Source organism: Triticum urartu, chromosome 6A (genome assembly GCF_056163025.1).
Source record: "Triticum urartu cultivar PI428250 chromosome 6A, HENAU_Tu73, whole genome shotgun sequence".
In the NCBI taxonomy this organism is placed as follows: Eukaryota; Viridiplantae; Streptophyta; class Magnoliopsida; order Poales; family Poaceae; genus Triticum; species Triticum urartu.
Window position 1 is genome coordinate 146598988 of NC_141878.1, and position 20924 is coordinate 146619911.

Consider the following 20924-nt stretch of genomic DNA (forward strand, 5'->3'; position numbering starts at 1 on the left):
TCCTCGTGTTCTTATACGATTAACATCTACCACTACATCATCTATTTTTGGAATGAAATTTAACTAATGTATATATATACTTTTGTGTCAGGTAGTCTGATTGTTTAGCATCTGTTGGTATAAATAACATAGTTTTCTGTTTAATTAAATAATTAACATTTTTTTCTTATAGACCGCAACAGTATCTCCGCTGAGAATATTTGACAGAATTGTTTCTTGTTATCTGAATATTTTTATCACCATGGCTATACAGTAATAGAATGAATCTATTAGGCAGTGTTCTATCTGACGGGGACAACTTCTGATGCTACCATATATTTTTTTGACAGTAAGACTCATGGAACAGAATAGACTAAAACTTCTGTCTGGAAAAGAAGCAATAGAGAAAATTAATTTGCTAGATTTGAAAATCACAACCTGGTATTTTAGTGTTTAGTGAATTGACAGCATCATCACAAACACCATACAGAGAGAGTTTTTTTGTCTAATTAGATAATTAATGACATACATGAACAGATACACTGGGTGAACTATGTGGTCATCACCCCTCTGTCTAATACTCATCGCAAGCACCAAAATAAATTATATTGAGTCTAGTTTTGTATAGAAAGCCCAACTGATGATGCTAGCATAACTTCCAAAAGTCAGTCTTGACAGGTACTCCCATACTACTAACCTGAAAAAAAATTGAAAAAAAGATTACTAAAATTATGAAGCAAACAATTAAGCAAAAGAGAAGTTTTCTCCAACCATATTTTTTTCCTTCTAATTACCAACAGAGAATTAATTATGTCCTTGTTAAGCCCAACTGGTGAAGGGAGTATAACTTCCAAAAACCAGTGTTGGCAGGAACTCCTAAACTACTAACCTGAAAAAAGCATATCCATATAGAGATGAGAGCCGAAAAACCTTTAGCCAAAACCGGTAGCAAAAAGAAAATCCATGTAGAGATGGCAAGTGGAAGTTCTTTATAATGGGAGTCGGGAAAAAATCCGAGTATTTGGTGACTAAATTAGCTACAGAATATGACCAAGCTACCACATTAATGTATGCCTAAAGAATACATCTAAAAACAAAGGATTATGAAGTCAAGTGTGACATACATATCACATATCAATACCTAATATCTTATTATCAGAATGCATCCCAATCCATGATGATCCCAGCAACATCTCCAAAATGGCAATCCTGTGTGGATAGTATATACATACTCACTTCACAGTGCAATTTACTGTATATTTAATATCATGTGTTCAGCATATAGTACCCTATAAGGCTAACAAATCTACATTAGATTTCTTTAGTACAAGAGCAGATTTTGCGAAGCTTCTAAAAGAAATTGATAATGCCTCAATGGCTGAGCGCCCTACTTTAGGCAAACTTGTTCAAAGAATTAAAAATGATTCATTTTATTTTTAGGAGAGAGAAAACTATCACAAAAGGAACAATAAATACCTGAGAATAATTTAGTAGTAAAATAGTCATCAAGCTGTACCATTTCCTCTGCATGTCAGCTATTCAGCACATCATGTGTTTATTTGTTTAAAAACCATGTGAAATTAAACCACAATTACTTCCATCGAGAAAAATGGAACACAAAACGTAATGGAGAGATTAAGAATAAATATACCATGTCATATTAAAGATGCAGGTTCCGAATTCCTTTCACATTCACACAAGGAGCTGGACCCCCAAATTTGTGTCCTCAGCACAGACATGCACGCAATGCCTGAACATTCTTCTTAGATTAGGAATTTGTAGCATATGCACCCAACTTTAGATCTGATGATATTCTAGTACTAATAACTCGTCTACTCGTACAAGGAAACCACGCACACCAGAGGAGAGGAAAGGGAGATGAACGGGACCTGTTGCCGGGGCCGAAGTTGGGGAAGACCGAGGGGAGTCGATTAGGATGGAGAGCGGCAGGGCAGCGAGCTATCCAGCGCGAACTGCAGGCGTGCCACCTTGGACCATGGGAAGGCCACCACCATGTATCCGCCTTGGAGGCCAGGGACAGAGCCGGAGCCGAGGAAGATCCATGAGAAGACGATGGCATGCGGCACTCCGGATTCATGGTGTAGCTTGCATGCACCTCCCGGCCGGCCAGGCGGAGCGGCAACCAGGCGCACCATGGGATCTTGGGTGGAGGCTGGAGGGCAGCATCAGGAGGAGAGATGGGCCTATAGGTGAGGAGTGGTTTGACAGATAAGAGAAGAACACGGCAAGGAGCTACTTATAGGCAAGCAAAGAAGGACCCAGAACACAAACGATGTGCAAACGTGGAACTCCAAACATGCAAAGGTGGACACATGCATGCATGAGCCATGCAGCAGCACACGTATACCAGCCCATACAACATCCCATGCAGCTAATATTTTTTTCTCACATGAGACAAAATCAGCCCATGCAGTCATACCATCTTTCCACATGAGACAATATAAGGCCATGCACCTCTAGAAGAAACATGCACAGTCCAAGTGAGCAACCAAGAGAGCAATCAACCATTTCACGAAAGCCACTGTGCACACGTGTCGCTCAATCAGCAGGGGTAAAAAAAATCCAAAAAACCAGAAAAATCGAACCCTTACGGGCCTTGTCACGTTTAGCTTCACAACCAGGATGAACTGAGCGACAATACGACAAATGAATAATACCACAAATTTCAGTCCATAAGCTACTTGTTGCAATCCATTTTGTTGCACTTGTTGTAGCTTATTCAAAGACAGCAATGGAATTGTAGGTAGAAGTGGCAAAAGTATGTAGACCTCAAATTTCTGTACATTGGCATGGGAGAGATATACAGACACTTCAACAATGATTCATAGATGAATATGAAATAAGTTCACATCTGCCAAAAAACCGTGATGAGTTCACCTAATGAGTTCATAGATAAAACTAAATGAGTTCACAACGCAGAATGTAGATGAGCTCACCGCTGATATAAGCTCACGGCTCAGAGAAATTGAAGGAATTGAGTTCAAATACAAGAAAACTACTTGATGAAATAAGTCTGGAACTCCGTGTTTGGAACTTGATTTATGTTTAATAATATGAATGTGTGCATCATTTGATGCAGAGGCCCGGGTAATCCCCTTTTTGAAATAAAATATGTGTAACATCAATTTCATAGGGATCAATCATCCAATTTGTAGCTTTCTCTTTGGTATAAGCTTCTTTGTTGGATATGTGGCGTTGGAATGAGACTAATGTTACAGCCCAATAAGCGGTATGTGATAGCAGGCCTTCTCTGTGTCGACGGGCCATATTAAACTCATCTTTGTCCGGCAGGAGAGTGGAGTGATTTGGAAACGTACTAAACATTTCTCTCCTCGGAGAAGAAATTCCCAACTCCACAAACAGTTGATGTTCTTCCAGGTCGCTACAGTGATGGAGTCAATTCATTGGTACAACACCGTCATGAGCACAAAGGCAACTGGCCGGCGGTCATATGTCCATGGAAAAAATACTAATTACTTCATATTTCTTGTTGTAATTTCAGTGATGACTTCCGGGTAGAACCAGGGTGGCTTCCTGGCGTCACCGAGAGTAGCTCTGCCACTGAGTCGCTGGATCTACTTGCAAGTAGTGGAGCGCCCTAACTCATTCAGATCCATAAGCATCCTTTGTTTCCTTCTTTTTGGTTGTTTGAATCGTTTGATTCCACTTTGTTTTCAGTGCAAAGAATAACTACCACCAGTTAGATCGACCTGTGATGATAATATATGTGATTAATTTATGTTTGTCATCCTCGTGTTCTTATACGATTAACATCTACCACTACATCATCTATTTTTGGAATGAAATTTAACTAATGTATATATATACTTTTGTGTCAGGTAGTCTGATTGTTTAGCATCTGTTGGTATAAATAACATAGTTTTCTGTTTAATTAAATAATTAACATTTTTTTCTTATAGACCGCAACAGTATCTCCGCTGAGAATATTTGACAGAATTGTTTCTTGTTATCTGAATATTTTTATCACCATGGCTATACAGTAATAGAATGAATCTATTAGGCAGTGTTCTATCTGACGGGGACAACTTCTGATGCTACCATATATTTTTTTGACAGTAAGACTCATGGAACAGAATAGACTAAAACTTCTGTCTGGAAAAGAAGCAATAGAGAAAATTAATTTGCTAGATTTGAAAATCACAACCTGGTATTTTAGTGTTTAGTGAATTGACAGCATCATCACAAACACCATACAGAGAGAGTTTTTTTGTCTAATTAGATAATTAATGACATACATGAACAGATACACTGGGTGAACTATGTGGTCATCACCCCTCTGTCTAATACTCATCGCAAGCACCAAAATAAATTATATTGAGTCTAGTTTTGTATAGAAAGCCCAACTGATGATGCTAGCATAACTTCCAAAAGTCAGTCTTGACAGGTACTCCCATACTACTAACCTGAAAAAAAATTGAAAAAAAGATTACTAAAATTATGAAGCAAACAATTAAGCAAAAGAGAAGTTTTCTCCAACCATATTTTTTTCCTTCTAATTACCAACAGAGAATTAATTATGTCCTTGTTAAGCCCAACTGGTGAAGGGAGTATAACTTCCAAAAACCAGTGTTGGCAGGAACTCCTAAACTACTAACCTGAAAAAAGCATATCCATATAGAGATGAGAGCCGAAAAACCTTTAGCCAAAACCGGTAGCAAAAAGAAAATCCATGTAGAGATGGCAAGTGGAAGTTCTTTATAATGGGAGTCGGGAAAAAATCCGAGTATTTGGTGACTAAATTAGCTACAGAATATGACCAAGCTACCACATTAATGTATGCCTAAAGAATACATCTAAAAACAAAGGATTATGAAGTCAAGTGTGACATACATATCACATATCAATACCTAATATCTTATTATCAGAATGCATCCCAATCCATGATGATCCCAGCAACATCTCCAAAATGGCAATCCTGTGTGGATAGTATATACATACTCACTTCACAGTGCAATTTACTGTATATTTAATATCATGTGTTCAGCATATAGTACCCTATAAGGCTAACAAATCTACATTAGATTTCTTTAGTACAAGAGCAGATTTTGCGAAGCTTCTAAAAGAAATTGATAATGCCTCAATGGCTGAGCGCCCTACTTTAGGCAAACTTGTTCAAAGAATTAAAAATGATTCATTTTATTTTTAGGAGAGAGAAAACTATCACAAAAGGAACAATAAATACCTGAGAATAATTTAGTAGTAAAATAGTCATCAAGCTGTACCATTTCCTCTGCATGTCAGCTATTCAGCACATCATGTGTTTATTTGTTTAAAAACCATGTGAAATTAAACCACAATTACTTCCATCGAGAAAAATGGAACACAAAACGTAATGGAGAGATTAAGAATAAATATACCATGTCATATTAAAGATGCAGGTTCCGAATTCCTTTCACATTCACACAAGGAGCTGGACCCCCAAATTTGTGTCCTCAGCACAGACATGCACGCAATGCCTGAACATTCTTCTTAGATTAGGAATTTGTAGCATATGCACCCAACTTTAGATCTGATGATATTCTAGTACTAATAACTCGTCTACTCGTACAAGGAAACCACGCACACCAGAGGAGAGGAAAGGGAGATGAACGGGACCTGTTGCCGGGGCCGAAGTTGGGGAAGACCGAGGGGAGTCGATTAGGATGGAGAGCGGCAGGGCAGCGAGCTATCCAGCGCGAACTGCAGGCGTGCCACCTTGGACCATGGGAAGGCCACCACCATGTATCCGCCTTGGAGGCCAGGGACAGAGCCGGAGCCGAGGAAGATCCATGAGAAGACGATGGCATGCGGCACTCCGGATTCATGGTGTAGCTTGCATGCACCTCCCGGCCGGCCAGGCGGAGCGGCAACCAGGCGCACCATGGGATCTTGGGTGGAGGCTGGAGGGCAGCATCAGGAGGAGAGATGGGCCTATAGGTGAGGAGTGGTTTGACACATAAGAGAAGAACACGGCAAGGAGCTACTTATAGGCAAGCAAAGAAGGACCCAGAACACAAACGATGTGCAAACGTGGAACTCCAAACATGCAAAGGTGGACACATGCATGCATGAGCCATGCAGCAGCACACGTATACCAGCCCATACAACATCCCATGCAGCTAATATTTTTTTCTCACATGAGACAAAATCAGCCCATGCAGTCATACCATCTTTCCACATGAGACAATATAAGCCCATGCACCTCTAGAAGAAACATGCACAGTCCAAGTGAGCAACCAAGAGAGCAATCAACCATTTCATGAAAGCCACCGTGCACACGTGTCGCTCAATCAGCAGGGGTAATTTTTTTTCCAAAAAAACCAGAAAAATCGAACCCTTACGGGCCTAGTCTTCTTAGTATACGTGGCCAGGGGCACCCCATAGACACACAAGTTGATCATTGATCCCTTAGCCATGTGTGTTGCCCCCCTCCACCATAATCCACCTCGGTCATATCATCATAGTGTTTAGGCGAAGCCCTGCGATGATAGCATCATCATCACCGTCATCATGCCATCATGCTGACGAAGCTCTCCCTCGACACTCAGCTCGATCGAGAGTTCGTGGGACGTCACGAGCCGAATGTGTGCAGATCACGGAGGTTCCGTACTTTCGGTGCTAGGATCGGTCAATCGTGAAGATGTACGACTACATCAACCGCGTTGTCATAACGCTTCCGCTTGCGGTCTACGAGGGTACGTGGACAACACTCTTCCCCTCTTGTTGCTATGCATCACCATGATCTTGCGTGTGCGTAGGAAATTTTTGAAATTATTGCGTTCCCCAACAGTTCGGACACCGTAAGTGTTCCGGAGAGTTTCGGATAAAACCGGAGTGCCAGAGGGTTACCGGAACCCCCCTGGGAAGTAAATGGGCCACCATGGGCCTTAGAGGAGAGAGGGCCGGACAGGAGGTGGCGCACGCCCCCAGTCCAAATTGGACAAGGGGAGGGGGCGGCGCCCCCCTCCTTCCTTCTCTCCCCTTCCTCCTTCCTCCCCCTCCTTGTTGGACTAGGAAAGAGGGGAACCTACTCCTAGTAGGAGTAGGATTCCCCCCTTGGGGCGTGCCCCTTGAGGCCGGCCAGCCCCCTCCTCCCCTCCTTTATATACGGGGAAGGGGCCCACCCCATAGACACACAAGTTGATTTCTTAGCCGTGTGTGGTGCCCCCCTCCACAGTTTTCCACCTCGGTCATATTGCCGTAGTGCTTAGGCGAAGCCCTGCGTTGGTAACTTCATCATCACCGTCAACACGACGTCGTGCTGATGAAACACTCCCTCGGCCTCAACTAGATCTAGAGTTCAAGGGACGTCACCGAGCTGAACGTGTGCGGATCGCGGAGGTGTCGTACATTCGGTACTTGATCGGTTGGATCGCGAAGATGTTCGACTACATCAACTGCGTTACTCAACGCTTCCGCTTTTGGTCTACGAGGGTACGTAAACACACTCTCACTCCCGTTGCTATGCATCTCTTAGATAGATCTTGAGTGATCATAGGAAATTTTATGAAATACCACGTTCCCCAACAGTATGTTGTTATGCGGTTTGACTGATAAAGATCTTTGTAGAATATGTAGGAACCAATATGAGCATCTAGGTTCCGCTATTGGTTATTGACAGGAAATGTGTCTCGGTCATGTCTACATAGTTATCGAACCCGTAGGGTCCGCACGCTTAACGTTAGATGACGATTTGTATTATGAGTTATGTGATTTGATGTACCGAAGGTTGTTAGAAGTCCCGAATGAGATCACGGACATGACGAGGAGTCTCGAAATGGTCGAGACATAAAGATTGACATATTGAACCATGTTATTCGGACACCGGAAGTGTTCCGGTTGGTTTCGGATAAAACCGAAGCATCGGAGGGGTTAACGGAACCCCTCGGGGAAGTAATGGGCCTTAGTGGGACTTAGGGGAGAGAGAGGGCAGCAGCCAGGAGGTGGCACCCCCCCAAGGGGAGTCCAAATAGGACTAGGGGAAGGGGGCGCGGCCCCTCTTTCCCTCTCCCTCTCCCTCTCCTTCCTTCTTCTCCTACTTGGACTAGGGAAGGGGGGGCTGATTCCTACTTGGAGTAGGATTCCCCCCCCCTTGGGCGCTCCCCTTGTGGCCGGCCGGCCTCCTCCCCTCCTTTATATATGGGGGAGGGGGGCACCCCATAGACACACAAGTTGATCTTTAGCCGTGTGCGGTGCCCCCTCCACAGTTTACACCTCGATCATATTGTCGTAGTGCTGAGGCAAAGCCCTGCGTCGGTAACTTCATCATCACCGTCAACACGCCGTCGTGCTGACGAAACTCACCCTCAGCCTCAGCTGGATCAAGAGTACGAGGGACGTCACCGAGATGAACATGTGCAGATCGTGGAGGTGTCGTGCGTTTGGTACTTGATCGGCTGGATCGCGAAGACGTTCGACTACATCAACCGCGTTACTAAACGCTTCCGCTTTCGGTCTACAAGGGTACGTAGACACACTCTCCCCTCTCGTTGCTATGCATCTCTTAGATGGATCTTGCATGATCGTTGGAATTTTTTGAACTGCGTTCCCCAACACTTTTGGCTTCAATACTATGAATATGTGTATCACTACAATCGAGATTCAACAAAAATAGACCACTCATCAAGGGTGCATGATCATAAAAGATATTACTCATATAAATAGAACAACCATTATTCTTTGATTTAAATGAATAACCGTCTCGCATCAAACAAGATCCAGATATAATGTTCATGCTCAACGCTGGCACCAAATAACAATTATTCAGGTCTAAAACTAATCCCGACGGTAGATGTAGAGGTAGCGTGCCGACGATGATCACATCGACTTTGGAACCATTTCCCACGCGCATCACCACCTCGTCCTTAGCCAATCTTTGTTTAATCCGTAGTCACTGTTTCGAGTTGCAAACATGAGCAACAGAACTAGTATCAAATACCCAGGTGCTACTACGAGCATTAGTAAGGTACACATCAATAACATGTATATCAAATATACCTTTCACTTTGCCATCCTTCTTATCCGCCAAATACTTGGGGCAGTTCCGCTTCCAGTGACCAGTCCCTTTGAAGTAGAAGCACTCAGTCTCAGGCTTAGGTTCAGACTTGGGTTTCTTCCCTTGAGCAGCAAATTGCTTGCTGTTCTTCTTGAAGTTCCCCTTCTTCCCTTTGCCTTTTTTCTTGAAACTAGTGGTCTTATTAACCATCAACACTTGATGCTCCTTCTTGATTTCTACCTCCGCAGCCTTTAGCATCGTGAAGAGCTCGGGAATTGTCTTTTCCATCCCTTGCATATTATAGTTCATCTCGAAGCCTTTATAGCTTGGTGGCACTGATTGAAGAACTTTGTCAATGACACTATCATTAGGAAGATTAACTCCCAGCTGAGTCAAGTGGTTGTGGTACCCATACATTCTGAGTATGTGTTCACTAACAGAACTATTCTCCTTCATTTTGCAGCTATAGAACTTGTTGGAGACTTCATATCTCTCAACTCGGGCGTTTCCTTGAAATATTAACTTCAATTCCTGGAACATCTCATATGCTCCATGACTTTCAAAACGTCTTTGAAGTCCCGATTCTAAGCTGTAAAGCATGGCATACTGAACTATCAAGTAGTCATCAGCTTTGCTCTGCCAGACGTTCATAACGTCCGGAGTTGCTCCTACAGCGGGTCTTGCACCTAGCGGTGCTTCCAGGACGTAATTCTTATGTGCAGCAATGAGGATAATCTCAAGTTACGGACCCAGTCTGTGTAGTTGCTACCATCATCTTTCAACTTTGGTTTCTCTAGGAACACATTAAAATTCAAGGGAACGGTAGCACGGGCCATTGATTTATAACAACATAGACATGCAAAAGCTATCAGGTACTAAGTTCATGATAAATTAAAGTTCAATTAATCATATTACTTACGAACTCCCGCTTAGAAGACATCCCTCTAGTCATCTAAATGATCACGTGATCCATATCAACTAAACCATGTCCGATCATCACGTGAGATGGAGTAGTTTTCAATGGTGAACATCTATGTGTTGATCATATCTACTATATGATTCACCTTCGACCTTTCGGTCTCAGTGTTCCGAGGCCATATCTACATATGCTAGGCTCGTCAAGTTTAACCTGAGTATTCTGCATGTGCAAAACTGGCTTGCACCCGTTGTATGTCAACGTAGAGCTTATCACACCCGATCATCACGTGGTGTCTCAGCAAGACGAACAGTAGCAACGATGCATACTCAGGGAGAACACTTGTACCTTGAAATTTAGTGAGGGGTCATCTTATAATGCTACCGCCATACTAAGCAAAATAAGATGCATAAAGGATAAACATCACATGCAATCAAAATATGTGACATGATATGGCCATCATCATCTTGTGCCTTTGATCTCCATCTCCAAAGCACCTTCATGATCTCCATCGTCACCGGCTTTACACCTTGATCTCCATTGTAGCGTTGTTGTCGTCTCACCAACTATTGCTTCTACGACTATCGCTACCGCTTAGTGATAAAGTAAAGAAATTACATGGCGATTGCATTTCATACAATAAAGCGGCAACCATAAGGCTCCTGTCAGTTGCCGATAACTTTTACAAAACATGGTCATCTCATACAACAATTTATATATCATCACGTCTTGACCATATCACATCACAACATGCCCTGCAAAAACAAGTTAGACGTCCTCTACTTTGTTGTTGCATGTTTTACGTGGCTGCTACGGGCTTCTAGCAAGAACCGTTCTTACGTACGCATCAAAACCACAATGATTTTTTGTCAAGTGTGCTGTTTTAACCCTCAACAAGGACCGGCCGTAGTCAAACTCGATTCAAGTAAAGTTGGAGAACCAGACACCTGCTAGCCACATGTGTGCGAAGCACGTCGGTAGAACCAGTCTCATGAACGTGATCATGTAATGTCGGTCTGGGCCGCTTCATCCAACAATACCCCCGAATCAAAGTAAGATGTTGGTGGTAAGCAGTATGACTATTATCGCCCACAACTCTTTGTGTTCTACTCGTGCATATCATCTACGCATAGACCTGGCTCGGATGCCACTGTTGAGAAACGTAGTAATTCAATAATTTTCCTACGATCATGCAAGATCTATCTAGGAGAAGCATAGCAACAAGATGGGAGAGTGTGTCCACGTACCCTCGTAGACCGAAAGCGGAAGCGTTTAGTAACGCGATTGATGTATTCGAACGTCTTCACGATCCAATTGATCCAAGTACCGAATGTACGGCACCTCCGTGTTCAGCACATGTTTAGCATGATGACGTCCCTTGAGCTCTTGATCCAGTAGAGGGTCGAGGGAGAGTTTCGTCAGCACGACGGTGTGGTGACGGTGTTGGTGATGTGATCCGCGCAGGGCTTCGCCTAGGCACTATGACAATATGACTGAGGTGGTAAACTGTGAAGGGGGGCACCGCACACGGCTAAGAAACAACTGTTGAGTCTTTGGGGTGCCCCAGCCCCCGTATATAAAGAAGGAGGGGAGGAGGCGGCCGGCCTAGGGGGCACGCCAAAGTGGGGAGTCCAACTAGGACTCCCAATCCTAGTTGGACTCCCTTTCCTTTTCCGGAGGGGGGAAGGAGGGAAGGGAGAGGAAGAGGAGAAGGAAAGGGGGGGACCTCCCAAGTCCAATTCAGACTCCCTATAGGGAGGGGGCGTGGCTACCCCTTGTGGGCTGCCTCCCTTCTCCCCTATGGCCCATGTAGGCCCAATATTCCCCCGGGGGGGTTCCGGTAACTCCCGGTACTCCGAAAAATACCCGAACCTTCCCGGAACCATTCCGGTGTTCGAATACCTTCATCCAATATATCAATCTTTACCTCTCGACCATTTCATGACTCCTTGTCATGTCCGTGATCTCATCCGAGACTCTGAACAAACTTCGGTCACCAAAAACACACAACTCATAATACAAATCGTCATCGAACGTTAAGCGTGCGGACCCTACGGGTTCGAGAACTATGTAGACATGACTGAGACATATCTCCGGTCAATAAACAATAGCGGAACCTGGATCCTCGTATTGGTTCCTACATATTCTACGAAGATCTTTATCGGTCAAACCGCATAACAACATACGTCATTCCCTTTGTCATCGGTATGTTACTTGCTTGAGATTCGATCATCGGTATCATCATACCTAGTTCAATCTCGTTACCGGCAAGTCTCTTTACTCGTTCCATAATGCATCATACTGTAACTAACTCATTTAGTCAGACTGTTTGCAAGGCTTACTGTGATGTGCATTATCGAGAGGGCCCAGAGATACCTCTCTGATACACGGAGTGACAAATCCTAATCTTGATCTATGCCAACCCAACAAACACCTTCAGAGACACCTATAGATCATCTTTATAATCACCCAGTTATGTTGTAACGTTTTATAGCACACAAGGTGTTCCTCCGGTATTCGGGAGTTGCATAATCTCACAGTCAGAGGAATATGTATAAGTCATGAAGAAAGCAATAACAATAAAACTAAATGATCATAATGCTAAGCTAACGGATGGGTCTTGTCCATGACATCATTCTCTAATGATGTGATCCCATTCATCAATTTAGAACACATGTCTATGGTTAGGAAACTTAACCATCTTTGATTAACGAGCTAGTCAAGTAGAGGCATATTAGGGACACTCTGTCTTGTCTATGTATTCACACATGTACTAAGTTTCCGGTTAATACAATTCTAGCATGAATAATAAACATTTATCATGATATAAGGAAATATAAATAATAACTTTATTATTGCCTCTAGGGCATATTTCCTTCACGGCAACGTGTAGATATATGGAGGATATCGCATCTCTCAGTCCCATGCAACAACCAAGATCGATTCGGTAACGTGTAGTACCACGATGGATTCCGCCGGCCCTTGGATATATGAAGTTAAATGTTGATGCGGCGGTGGCAAAGTCAACTAATAAGGGCTCAGTTGGGGTGGTATGCCGTAATGAGCAGGGGAAGTTCATAGGTGCGTCTTCTCTGGTTTTGGAAGGAATGACCGATCCTGAAACTCTAGAAGCACTCGCGCACCGCGAGGCGATTGCTCTGAGCGAATACCTACGCCTTGAGAATCTGCAAGTCTCATTTGACTGTCTGAGAGTCGTCCGGGAGCTCGAGTTGGTGATAAATCTGGGGGCACATTGCATGATTCTACATGACATCAAAGACAGAAGCAATCTATTTCGATCTTGCATCTTCAGATTTGAACAGCGCAACAACAATGGGGAAGCTCACAAGCTGTCTAGGATGACGTCCTCGCTTGATGTGGGACGATATGTTTGGCTAGAATCTCCTCCTGATACAAGTAGCGGCTGCGATTGAGCTGCCGGTCGTTGTGACGAACGACTAGTCCAGCGTCATTGCCATGCTGTAGGTGACCCAGGCATAGGTAAATTCCTCTCTTGATTTTTTCCCTAATTTCATCTGCACAGGTCAAACCAAATTTGAAATTCACACAATTAGCAATTCTCAGTCAGCTGATCTTTACAAATTGTAATTTAGGTACCATCTGACATGGGTAAAGCTAGCCACCAAAGAATTGATTTATTTTTTTAAAAATAAAAGAGATGATGCGAATGAAGTCGAGGAGGATCCTTCATCACCACCAGATCATCCTATTCCTATACACTTGGTTGAATTGGAACAGCAGCAGTAGAACCAAAATGTGCTTCAACAAAATCAACATTCTATTTGAAGCTATCGAATTATTGCAGCAAGGCACAAGATTACGCCCACAGATTTGGCAATATCCACCAGAGCAAAGAGATAGTGTGTGACGAGCATATTTGATGTTGACTGCTATGCAACCCTGCCTACAGAATTATGAACCTTCGGGTGAAATAGGTCATCAACACCGCTTCAATTAAAATTGGTTTGCTTAATTCCCCTCATGGCTAGAGTATTCAGAGGACAAGCATCGTGCTTACTGTCTATATTGCTTCATGGCTAGTAAAAAGGAAAGTACAAGAGGTGGTTCTCATGTGTTCACGGTTGATGGCTTTATTAGTTGGAAGAGGGTTAATTGTGGAAAGCATTGTGCATTTTTAACCCATATAGGTTCTGGGCCATGCTCATCACACAACAATGCAGTCACAGAATATCATGCCTTACTCAATCAACCATGCCACATAGAAAATGTAATAGTAGCGAAGGACAAGGAGAAAGTAGAAAGAAACCGTTTGCGTCTGAAAGTATCAATTGCAGTTGTCAAGTGGCTCACACGTCAAGCTTGTGATGGGGAATGCTCCTTATAATTCAAAGGACACATCGCCTGATATTCAGAAGGAGATATTGAGTATATTTGCATGTAAAATCAGGAAGCATATCCATGAGATAACTGAACTACTTGGCCAGGCCTTACAGAAGAAGTCACAAGATATTGTGAATGTTGTTCGTCTAGTGTCCTCGACAAAAGAGCGTCTTCAGCAGCTGAGATCAGATGATGGATATGAAGAATTTATTGTCATGGTTATTGAATTTTGTACAAACCATTCCATCGATGTTCATAACTTTGAGGAAACTTACATCTTGCATGGTGGTCATGCCCGTCATCACCCTAATCAGTTCACCAAGGAGCATTACTTTCGAGTGGAAATATTCTTTGCAAATGGATACTCAACTATTTGAATTAAATCGGGGGTTCAATGAGAAGGTAATGGATCTTCTATCTACCAGTGCCACATTGATTCCTAGAAACAGATTTAGAGACTAAAAGACTAGTGATATATGTGAGATGGTGAAAAAATACTACCCAGCCGACTTCTCCCAGCAAGATATCTATGGATTAGAACTGCAACTAAAACACTATGTTTTGGATGTCTCTAAGGATAAACATAATATCTTCAATTTGATTGAAAGGCTACTTCGTTTGCTCATTACCCTCCCAGTTTCTACAACGAGTGTTGAACGTGCATTTTCTAGTATGAAGATCATTAAAACAAGGTTGCGGAATAAGATGAAAGATGGTCATCTTCCCAACAACTTGCTAGTTAACATAGAGGGTGAAAATCTAGAGAAATATAGCTATGAAGATATCATTGATGATTTTAGAAGCATGGCGGATCGGAAAGCAGATTTGTAGTATGTAACACCATGAATCCATGATGACCATGGCTGATGGTAAGCTACTATGGCTTCTTTTTGTTTAGTACTAGTATATATGTATATAAATATGTGTGTGCATCTTCTAATCAATGAGAACAAGTATGCGGCTCCATACTGTCTATGCCTACTGAAATACTATATGGTTCAAATTTTTAAATTTTTGTGTGCTCTTCATTAGTTTGGCCCACCCATTTTTTTCGTTGTAGCTCCGCCACTGCATGTTGATACAGTAGCCTTTTGCTTTTTGAAAGCTGCCTTAATTTTACTCCTTCGTCACATAATATAATAACGTTTTTGATACTATACTAGTAAAAAAATACTCTTATATTATAAGACGGGGAGAGTACTAACCAAATATGTATGGAGACTCCTCTTCTGATGTTGTTTGGGAAACATGCTTCTTTTCTCAAAAAGAGGTGTCAGATATTCGAATCATAATCAGTGACTTCATAGTTTAAGCTAATCACCATCAGATCATAATTAGTGTCTAATGTACATAATTCAAGTACATCAGCATCAAAACATAATTAGTGAGATGTACGGGCTAAGAGCATCTATAGCAGACCCCTTAAAACGATCAAACCCTTAAAAGAACGTGTTTATAGTTTCGGGTCGAAAAAACGGCGCCTAGCAGATCCCGTAAAACTTGTTCGGCCCTTAAACTTTCTAAAGGGCACTGGAAATTCATCCAGGAGAATCTCATATGTACATTTTTGAAGGCAGTATACAGTTGAACTCGTACACCGGTCAAACCTCGTCGGAGCAGACTCGCCGCCACAGAACTGACCGGAATCTACCCGGAACTCACCGAATTCCGTCGCCACACGTCGAAAGAAGCCACCGCACGCCCAGGATTTGCCGTGTCGGTCTGAATTGTGGCCGGCTCGACCTCCACTGTCGAGGCGAGGCCTTCCACGCGCAGGGCGGAGCAGGCCACCGGCGGCGCGAATCAGGGCGGGGGCGTGGCGGCAAGGCGTGCGTCGCCGGGGCAGGGCGGGTGGTGCCGGGGCGGGGAGGAGGCGAGACGGGCAGCACTGGGGCGAGGCACGCCGTGGCCGGAGACAGGCTCTGCCGGTACGAGAGGGGAAAAAGCTATAGTGGGATATAGTTTTATTTACGGGGTCTACTTTGTCCGAGGTAATTTCGTATTGTAAAAACCCTTATATACGCGTTTTTAAGGGTCAACTTATACCTGATGTGTTAGAGACGGTCTAACGGAGAAATGGACTTTGAACTTGAGAACTACACTCTTGTGCGCAGCAAAGCCATCGTACAGCTCGACTGTCAAATCAAAAGAAAACAAAACCTAAGCCATCGTACAGATCGAGAAATGTAAGCGACGTTGATTGTTATTGTTATTAAAAAATATGAATATCTGACACCTCTTTTTGTTTAGTACTAGTATATATGTATATAAATATGTGTGTGCATCTTCTAATACAGCCCTTTAACGATGGCGCAAAGGGCGCATGCTGGCGATGTCCACATCGGATCAGCTACAAGACAAAACAAAGAGATTTATTTCGTCTCGAGAAAAAAGAGAGAAAGAGATTGGCCAGCGAAGAGAGAAAGGGATTGCCCCCCAGTCAAGATCCCCCGATTCCTCTCCCTCTCCCTTGTTGCCGCCGCCGCCACCGGTGACCTCCCCTCAGCCACGCCCTCCCCAACGGCGACCTCCCCTCCCCCTCGCACCAGATCGAGCAGCAGGTCGGGCAGGGCAGAGTGGAGCGGGGATGGGAGGAGATGGCGGCAACGTCGTCCTCCTCGCCCATCGGCGGGCGACACCTGTCAGAGTAGACCTAGGTCGCCGTTGTGGCTGCTGTCTCAGGCGAGAAGAGGAGTGGTCATATTAGGACGCGAGGAGGGGGAGCAGCCAACCATGCTCAAGGCCGTCCGCGGTGGCCGCAAATCGAGGCGGCGACTACAATTCGAAGGTCAGTGCGCGGCGGCCCTCTCTCTTTCTCACCCCCCCCCCCCCCCCCCCCTCTCTCTCTCTCTATCTCGCGCCCGAGCGAAAGTTGCGGACATACTGGCGGTGGCGGCAATCACATCTGGGCGCGGCGCCGACGACAAACGCAACTGAGGACGCAGCGTGGGCGTGCGTCCGTAATGTCCGTGGATTGCGTGCTGCTGGAGGCGTGCGTGTGTGCTAGCTATGTGGTGCGTGTGTGGCTCGTGGGCCGACGTCGTCTTGTGTTGTAATCGGGGTCCTAATAAGCATCGAGTACTCCTTTGGCTAGCTTTTAGAGGAAGATTAAATACCAAGGACTTCATGATCAAGAAGAGCTGGACTGCTGTCGTTCAACATGATAGATGTGATATTTGCCCAGCTGCTGAAACCGTTAGCCACATCGTGATGAGATGCAAATTATCTGATGTTATTTGGCAGAAGGTTGAACTTTGGGTATCGGCCAAATCATCCCGAGGACTTCTTGAGATTTTTCTCTCAGCTGCGGATTGTAATTTATTTGGTCAGCTTTGGCACATCTTCTTCGCAGCATGCTCGGTCTCTTTCTGGACGGCTCGGAATGCTAGTGTTTGACAACTGTTTTTGGTCTGCGGCTCGAATGCTCGCTGAGTTGGCTGAACTCATCAGACTCTGGAGCTTGCGTGCTGTCAGAGAGGAAGACAAACATACTATGTTGTCTTGGGAAAATTCACTGAGATAGTTGCTGATCACCTAACCTTATTTCTTTCTCTCTTTCTTTTGCCTTTCACCTTTGTAAAGCATCATGTTCAGCGGTCTGGTGATAACAGCTCACACTGTTTTGTGTGGCGCTAATATCACATTCATGTAATTGACTCCGGTCACCCAGGCTCACGCCTGTTTTGAATGCATAATTTCAGAGCTGTCTTTTCTTTCAAAAATTTTGAATTGTTACCTGCGATGCTTAGTTTTTGTACTATTAATCATATACCTGATTCTTATATATTTTCATGCAGCTGCAGAAGACGGAGGCGAAGATGTCGAGCATGTGGCCCTGCGCACAAGAGAATACAGTGAGTCCATACAATCCAATTTCCTTACTCTGTAGACTCCAGGTGCCTCTTGATTCACCTTTTTTTTTTACATCCCATAGAAGATAAGGAAATACATGTTTTTTAGTTTTGATGTGCCATGAACTTATTTTTTTACTGGAACTATACAAGGCTTCAAAATTCAGTTATCAGAACATGAATTAATCCTAGATAACATATGTTGTTGGTCTGGCAGCTTACTGCCAGAAAAGTTGTGCTCTGAAGGGGTGCGAGGACTGCTAGGGATGTACAGGGTATGACACATTGACAGGGTGCTTCCAATTGGTAATTCAAAATCTGGAAAACACAAATTCTCTCGCATTATTATAGAAAGTGTTGCTAAATCACGACAGTTTATAAGTACGTTACTGAATGTACTGAACCACATGTTAGTAGTGATCGTGAATTGTGGAAACTTGATGATTATTATATATAACCAAATTTTGCTAGCCTGCTTGCCGTAAGTTTGTTTCACTAACAGATAGTTGTATGTATGCACAGGTATGCAGCGCATTGCTCTGTTCCAAAGTGTCTGCATGTCTAATTTTAATTTGATATTGTGTGTGCGTGCCTGTCTAATTTGCTGTTGTGTGTGATTTGGTCTGTCACTGCGTTCCTACTATCCTAAGGATTGCTGCCAAATTTTTTGTTGTCCGTTCAGGTTCTTTCAATACTGCACCTGCTTCCTCTTCCTCTGCTTCGAATCGAATCTTTCATAGGTATGAACCATGATCTTTAAGCTCATGCATGTTCACTGTTTTCTGCAGAATTCACGGATAAATAAAACCTATATGGCGGATCGGACATTCTGTTTCCACTTCTCTACATCATGCTGCCCACCGGGCATGGATATTCACCTCCACCAATTTGATTGATCCTATGTGCTACTGCAGTTTATCAACTAAGTTTATACACTGTCCCTTAAGGCCTAAGCCCAAACCGCATGTTAATTCCCAACTCTGTTTTGCTTCACAACTTCATCTCATCCGATGTTATATTACTGGTCTACTGCAATTCTTTTCTGATACTCTTGTAGGCATTGTTGAGGAAATCGTTAACTGGTAACTGCTCAGTTGGCTGGCGAGTAGGGAATTAATAGGCTAATCGGCAAGTTAATCGGCCATTTAATCAATTAATCGGACGATTTATCAGTTTATCGGCTACTCGGTGACCCTACGAGTAGGGATTAATCGGCAAGTTAACTGGTTAATTGGATGAATTCTTGAACAGGGCTTGTAGGTCATACTTGGACTAATTGATTTGTTTTACTGACTAAACTCACTTATTCCTTCCACTTTCAAGGCTTGGACAAACCACTTAGTTCATCTAGCAATTGATGTTAGATCATACTGGATGGAATATACACACATTCATAGAATTTTAAGTTGTTAAAGCTCCTTTGGAATTTTCAGGTACCAGCGGCGGCGGCTACAATGGCCACGACGAACGGCCGCAGAACAATGGCTACAATATCATCTCGGCATTCACAAAGGCTGCCTTGGTGAGCTTTGCTTTTTCCTCTTGTTAATTTCCTTTGTCCGAGCTTTGCATCGATTCCTTTCTGAACTGAAAAAGCTCCATTTTAGATTAGTTTGCAAAGTTTTCGTTCTATAAGTGTAGGCAAATTGGAAAGTTTGCATAATGTCGTTGACTGATCCAAAACTCTGTTTCTGTACTATAAGAGCTCATAGCCATGGTAATTTGAAAATATAAGAACATGCCACTGAACTGACATGTGTACTATCTATAAACACAACCTGCTTTATTGTGTTAGCAATACAAAACCATGAAACCGTAAGGGAGGAGAGCAATGCCAACTGATCTATAATCATAAACGAGAAGGACAAATTCTCAGTTACATGTCTTCCTGTTGGCTCTGCACCCTTTGGTCACCTGGCACCTGCTGATGTCTCTCCTTCTCTTTATGATTGATAGGGTTGGTGGGCATGGACATGAGCAACCATTGCAGCATGTGCGGCTGTCCTGATGATGATAATAGTATTCTGATTCTGAGCAACATCCAAGTGATGCTTACATGGAAGAGTATGTTTGGATAGATGGAGAGAGGGATTGCAGCACCCGAGCTCCACTGCTCCCTATATTTAAACATTTTGAAATTTGTGTTTTTGAAGTTTCAAACAAATGTGAATTTTTTCCTGGGAATACATATACACACTTTGAATACATGTGGCAAGTTTCGGTAGAAACCTCTCGTTTTGTTTTGGGTTATAGGAAAAAACAAAATTCTGACAGTATATAGCAGAAAATGGATGTTATTTATGTCAGAAATTTCCTTTTGTATTTCTCAAAATACAAAGTGTTTCTTTTTCAGCTTTTTACCGGGCCTTAGGCATGTGTGTATGTATTCACGTATTTGATTTAAGATTTTTTTTAGCAATGGAAGTGTGTTTTTTCAAAATTTTCAAATACCATGAGCAATGGAGCCCGGTAGTTGCAGGCACTTTTCGTGAATAGATGGTCCTTACATGGAAGAATATGTGTGGATGGAAGGAAGGGTACCATTTTTATTGATTCTTGTCAAAGAAAATTGGTTGATAGATTGTTGATGAATATTTGTGTTTTCCACTTCATTTTTTCATACCAGAATTTATAAAGCTCATCATTGTTGTCATGCTGATGGGTGAACAAGAACAACAGCCTAATTAGCAACGCACCTGACCGCCTCAAGAGGCTCGCCCTGGGCGCGCCCCAACCACTAGTCAATGAGAACAAGTATGCGGCTCCATGCTGTCTATGCCTACTGAAATACTATATGGTT

The 20924-nt window shown here is 43.3% G+C and overlaps 1 protein-coding gene, 1 long non-coding RNA gene and 1 pseudogene across 6 annotated transcripts; all 3 read left to right on the forward strand.

Annotated features, from left to right (window-relative positions):
- Positions 1-2195: 2195 nt before the first annotated feature.
- Positions 2196-3748, forward strand: LOC147964519 (uncharacterized). Its single transcript, XR_015607678.1, has 2 exons — positions 2196-3407; positions 3503-3748. It is a non-coding gene; the product is annotated as an uncharacterized LOC147964519 (long non-coding RNA).
- Positions 3749-13537: 9789 nt separating this feature from the next.
- Positions 13538-15104, forward strand: LOC147964520 (uncharacterized; annotated as a pseudogene).
- A 1544-nt stretch (positions 15105-16648) lies between these two features.
- LOC125517263 (uncharacterized) lies at positions 16649-20482 on the forward strand. 5 transcript variants are annotated; one of them, XR_007287528.2, is made up of 6 exons: positions 16652-17061; positions 18071-18127; positions 18342-18430; positions 18807-18864; positions 19558-19646; positions 20081-20482. XR_007287528.2 is itself a non-coding variant. In XM_048682441.2 (5 exons), exons 1-5 carry the CDS (start codon positions 17007-17009, stop codon positions 20200-20202), a joined length of 381 nt encoding a protein of 126 aa, XP_048538398.1. In that variant the 5' UTR covers positions 16654-17006; the 3' UTR covers positions 20203-20329. The 5 variants fall into 5 exon arrangements, 1 of the variants encoding a protein (XP_048538398.1); XR_007287527.2 differs by lacking the exon at positions 18807-18864 and having other exon boundaries at positions 16649-17061; positions 18342-18399; positions 18913-19646; positions 20081-20329; XR_007287526.2 differs by lacking the exon at positions 18807-18864 and having other exon boundaries at positions 16650-17061; positions 18913-19646; positions 20081-20329.
- Positions 20483-20924: the final 442 nt, after the last annotated feature.

Coding starts and splice junctions, on each gene's coding strand:
- LOC125517263 (XM_048682441.2), top strand. CDS start 17,007: ATGCTCAAGGCCGTCCGCGGTGGCCGCAAATCGAGGCGGCGACTACAA. Junction 17,062..18,070: donor GCGGCGACTACAATTCGAAG/GTCAGTGCGCGG, acceptor ATTTTCATGCAG/CTGCAGAAGACGGAGGCGAA. Junction 18,865..19,557: donor TCGAATCGAATCTTTCATAG/GTATGAACCATG, acceptor TGGAATTTTCAG/GTACCAGCGGCGGCGGCTAC.